General features: G+C 31.2%; 1 protein-coding gene across 1 annotated transcript; it reads left to right on the top strand.

Annotated features, from left to right (window-relative positions):
- The first annotated feature begins 427 nt into the window (after nt 1–427).
- LOC123914250 (15-cis-zeta-carotene isomerase, chloroplastic-like) lies at nt 428–3534 on the top strand. The gene is made up of 4 exons (XM_045965334.1): nt 428–1057; nt 1835–1981; nt 2340–2549; nt 2651–3534. The coding sequence occupies exons 1-4, from the start codon at nt 647–649 to the stop codon at nt 2984–2986; spliced, it is 1104 nt and encodes a 367-aa protein (XP_045821290.1). The 5' UTR covers nt 428–646; the 3' UTR covers nt 2987–3534.
- Nucleotides 3535–4859: the final 1325 nt, after the last annotated feature.

The following is a 4859-nucleotide window of genomic DNA, read 5'->3' on the forward strand; positions in this document are numbered from 1 at the left end:
TTGAACAATAGGGCTGCACATAAAAATTTACATCATGTTATACTGATTTCAAAACCACTTCTTCCGACTGAAATAATGACTATAAGTTTTAGGGAATTTAGTTTTAGCATTGAATCAAGAAAATATTATCCATTCTACATTTTGTTTGCTAAGTGATCCATTAACATCAAACAATCCTCTATTCATAACATCCACCAAAAGATGCAAAAAGTCATTGCTATCCTCCATGATCCAAGATACATAATTATCTTTGTCTCTACTTTTTCCTTTGTTATTTTCTTGTGAATCCCCATTTGATCGTTGATATATACAATTAAATAGAAAAACCAATAAAAAAAACTACCTAATAATAAAATAATAGCCACTTACTATAAAATAAAATAATTTTAAAAAAAGTATGAACCCATATTGAATTTGTGTCCTTGTTACTTGATTCCACGTATTTGTTGTTGTTGAGGTTGAGCATAAACATTCACAACAGAACACAGCTATTAGCACAAACAAACAAGACAAAGCACCAACCCCAAAGCATAACACTCTTAAGATACTCTCTTCATTCCAACTTCAACTCTAACACACACACACACACACTATGGAACTATTTCTTGGAAGAATCACTCACTCCTAACAACAACACAACATTATCATGGCTTCAACACCTCTTGTCTTCTCCACCTTTCTCTCTTCCAAACTCTTCCAAACTTCCCACAATCATCATCATCATCCTCCACCCCTTAATTCTTTTCCATCTTCTTCTTTATCCTACAAATCAAAACAGAGTTTACATTATTTCCATTCAAAGCCACTGTTGTTTTCTCCAAAACTAATCACACGAGCTGCTTCTGAAGAACGTGCTAGTGAAGTCATAGATTCTGATTTGGTGGGTGAGGATTCTGCAACCTTTGACCTTAAAAATCAGAAACTTTCTTCTTGGTTTTACTTCACTGCAATTTTGGGAGTGGTTCTGTTTGTTCTTAATGTGATTTGGATTGATGATTCAACTGGGTTTGGTACTGCTTTTGTTGATTCCATTTCAGGAATTTCAGATAGTCATGAGGTCATTAATTATTTTCCTTTTTCTTTTCTTTTCTTTTTTTGTTGTTTTTTTATTTTCATAGACTGTTTAATTCCATTGCCACTTCAAATTGATGAAAGATTGAGTTTTGTGGTTGATAATTTTATGTATCATCATTCTATTCTGAAATCGCTTGTGTGATCAAAAACCAAAATTGAAGACTTTGCTTTCAAATTTCATTATTTAAGGATAATATGTTGTCTGTTAATTTCAGTTGAAGAAACCAAAATTCTACTTTTGAATTGTGACAGGGAATTCTCATGGTTGTTTCAACCAAGAAAACCTAGAACATTTTAGAATTGTAAATAGTAGTTCAAGCTTGACAAAATTAACCACAACCAAACCAAGGGAAACAACATTTTGTTCACTGCTAAACTAAGACATGAATGTTGAGGCAATGTCGTAATGCAAAGCATTGACTTTGGTTTTCAACACTCAGGGTGGAGATAATCTTGAAATTGTTCATGTTATTTTAGGCATAAAAAAATCTAACACAAACTATGTAGCACCGGCACTTTAGATTGAAGCCATGTCTGGTGTCCGATACCGACACATGGGATTACATTTAATTATATCATTTTCTCAAATTATTATCCGTGGCAGTGTCGTGTCTGGTGTTTGTGCTTGTGCTTGTATCAGTGCTTCACAGAATACAAATTTCTCATGCAGGCATTAACATATTGTCTATTCTTTTAGTAATATGCAATGGACTTGGATTCATAACTCATTGCTGACCCTTTGAAGTGTTCCACTCTGCAGGTTGTTATGTTGGTCCTGGTTCTCATATTTGCGGGTGTCCACAGTGGCCTGGCCAGCTTCCGTGACACCGGTGAGAAACTCATTGGAGAGCGAGGTTACCGTGTTCTTTTTGCAGGAACGTCGCTACCTTTAGCTCTCACCATGATTGTGAGTCTTTGCAAAAAAAATTCTTATAAGCTGCAGAAAAACTTCAATATCCCCAATATCTTGTGCCCATATATATCCCTTCTCTTGTACCATAATATGATGGACAAAACTTAGGTACAGTGCTAGTGTTCTCTACTAAAAATACAGTATCTGTCAACAACAATTTTGAAAGGGTCTGGAAAAAACTGTCCCTTTGTGATAGGAACCGGAAGAACATAACTTATGGCACTACATCTAAGTTTTGTCCCTATGCGATTGCTTTATTTGTTTCGGACCCCTAGTCTTTTTATCAGGACAATTGAACCTCAATCATATTTCAAACTAAACATGCTTATATATGTTTTGCTTTATGATGCAGGTGTATTTTATTAATCATAGATATGATGGAGTTCAGCTCTGGCAGCTCCAAGATGTTCCCGGCGTACATCAACTTGTGTGGCTATCTAATTTCATCTCGTTCTTGTTCCTATATCCTTCAACCTTTAATCTTTTAGAGGTTGCAGCAGTTGACAAGCCTAAATTGCATCTATATGAAACTGGAATTATGAGAATAACCAGGCATCCACAGGTATAAACAAATCCAAACAATTTCATATATCAAAATAGAAATTGTAAGACACCGGTGAATTTGACGTTATTCTTAATTAAGTTTTTTGTTTTTGTATCAAGATGGTTGGACAGGTTATGTGGTGTCTTGCACATACAGTTTGGATTGGAAATTCTGTGGCGGTTGCGGCTTCATTCGCCTTAATTGCACACCATTTATTCGGTGTTTGGAATGGAGATAGGAAACTGTCTGAAAGATATGGGGAAGATTTTGAGATAGTTAAGGGTAGAACAAGTGTTGTACCTTTTGCAGCAATACTTGATGGAAGACAAAAGTTACCAAAAGATTTCTACAAGGAGTTCATTCGATTACCATATTTTACAATCACTGCCTTAACATTAGGAGCTTACTTTGCACATCCACTTATGCGGGCAGCTAGTTTCAATCTTCATTGGTAGTTTAAAATGTTATGTTTATAGGTAGATACTAGTAATAATGCCACACTTTGTAGTATAAACATACCGATGGATAGTGAAAACATCAGAAAGGATTAAGAAATTGATTGAGAACTCTTTTGGTTTACAACAGATTAATTGATAAGTTGATCATGTGCACATCTAAAATCTCATCTCTTATAGTTTTGAACTCAACACTAACCTCCCTTTCAATTAACCTTGTTAGTTCACCGTCAATTATTTGTAGAATAATGCTAGCAACACATTCTTTAACAAACACACTACAACACACTCTCTTTTATTGGTTGAAATTCACATGGGTCTCACAAAAAAATGTGGACCCATATAACTTTTATGGGACCCATATAAATTTTAACCAATAGAAGAGAGTGTGTTAGAGTGTGTTTATTAAAGAGTGTGTTGCTAGCACTCCTCTTATTTGTAAATTAACTCACCTCCTTTCATATTTTCATTCACCTCACACTGGTTGCAAGTGTGTTTGTAGAATCTTTAATTTCGATTAAGTAACCTATCTGTATAATTGCCTTTGATTTTCTTTGTATTAAATATCAATGGGTTCATCTTTTTACTATGCTTAATGGTGTCGTCGTTTCACGCATTGAGCGGTATACATAATCAGGGGCGGACCCAGACATTAATTGTCAGTGTGGCTAAATTTTTTAGGCATTACTAAAAAAATTCATCATTATCTTAATAATTCAGTTAAACAACGAACAATATATAAAATCATTATTAATACAACATGTGTATCTAGAAAAAGAACACCAACAAACCAACAATTCAGAAAATTTCTATTAAAAAAAATAAAAATTAACATATTATATCCAGAAAAACACAAAATTTATATTCGAAAAAAAGAAATGACTATAAATTATTGAATATGTGTGAAATCATACATATTAGTATATTACTATTGTTTGATACATCTTCAGATTCTACTTGGACCAAAATATATAGACCCAAAATTTTACTAGCTTATAGTTTATTTTGATAAACTAATTCAATTAGCTTATAACTTATTAATTTTTATTCTAAGTTTACCCATATCTTCTTACTTGAAAAAATTAAACCTATTGTTTTATGTCATTTCATACTTATATGCCACAATCGTTAATTTTACTCAATACTACAAATTCAAGTATTTTTGACAAACAAAGTTGAAGTTGATTATTATACGATTAAAGTATATAACTTAAAATAATACACTATGTATAACCAAAGAATTGAAATCATTAATAGTGGACTATAAACTAATATTTGCATTAATATTTAAACTAATATGTATTGAGAGACTTACAGTCTTAATAATAAACTCTAAACTAATATTTACATCAATATCTGTACGAATATATGTACAGAATAATTTAAAATTATTTATAAAATTATTATTATAAACGATGAGTTTCAATTTCAAGTGTTATGACATCTATTTTTAAAAGGTTATGACATCTATTTTTAAAAATCAGCTTTTTATAATTTTAAAAGCTTGCTTCATATGAATTTTTATATTTAACTTAAAAACTTATTTGCGATTAAGTTCAAATTAATTTATTATTATTCTAAGTTATATAATTATTAAAAATAATAAATCAAAGATAAATACCATACTTACGATTATTTTAATTAATAAGCCTAACTCTTTATTTTAATTAATTTTTCCAATACTAATATATAATAAATCGAAGAATGTGACTATTATTATATTTAAAATAAAAAAATTAATTAATTTGTTTTAGTCTTTCATTTTAAAAACTTCTTAGAAAAATAAAAAGTATTTCATTTTAAAAAAGTAGTATATCCCTAATTTAATATTGGGAGAGAGAAGAAGATGATTTTCCCGCCATTTTGTTCCAGG

Source organism: Trifolium pratense, linkage group LG3 (assembly GCF_020283565.1).
Source record: "Trifolium pratense cultivar HEN17-A07 linkage group LG3, ARS_RC_1.1, whole genome shotgun sequence".
NCBI classification, from domain to species: Eukaryota; Viridiplantae; Streptophyta; class Magnoliopsida; order Fabales; family Fabaceae; genus Trifolium; species Trifolium pratense.

What these genes read in the sequence shown, in the direction of transcription:
- LOC123914250 (XM_045965334.1), top strand. Translation starts at nt 647, where the DNA reads ATGGCTTCAACACCTCTTGTCTTCTCCACCTTTCTCTCTTCCAAACTC. An exon ending in GAATTTCAGATAGTCATGAG is followed by an intron (nt 1,058 to 1,834) that starts GTCATTAATTAT and finishes TCCACTCTGCAG; the next exon opens with GTTGTTATGTTGGTCCTGGT. An exon ending in CTTTAGCTCTCACCATGATT is followed by an intron (nt 1,982 to 2,339) that starts GTGAGTCTTTGC and finishes TTTATGATGCAG; the next exon opens with GTGTATTTTATTAATCATAG.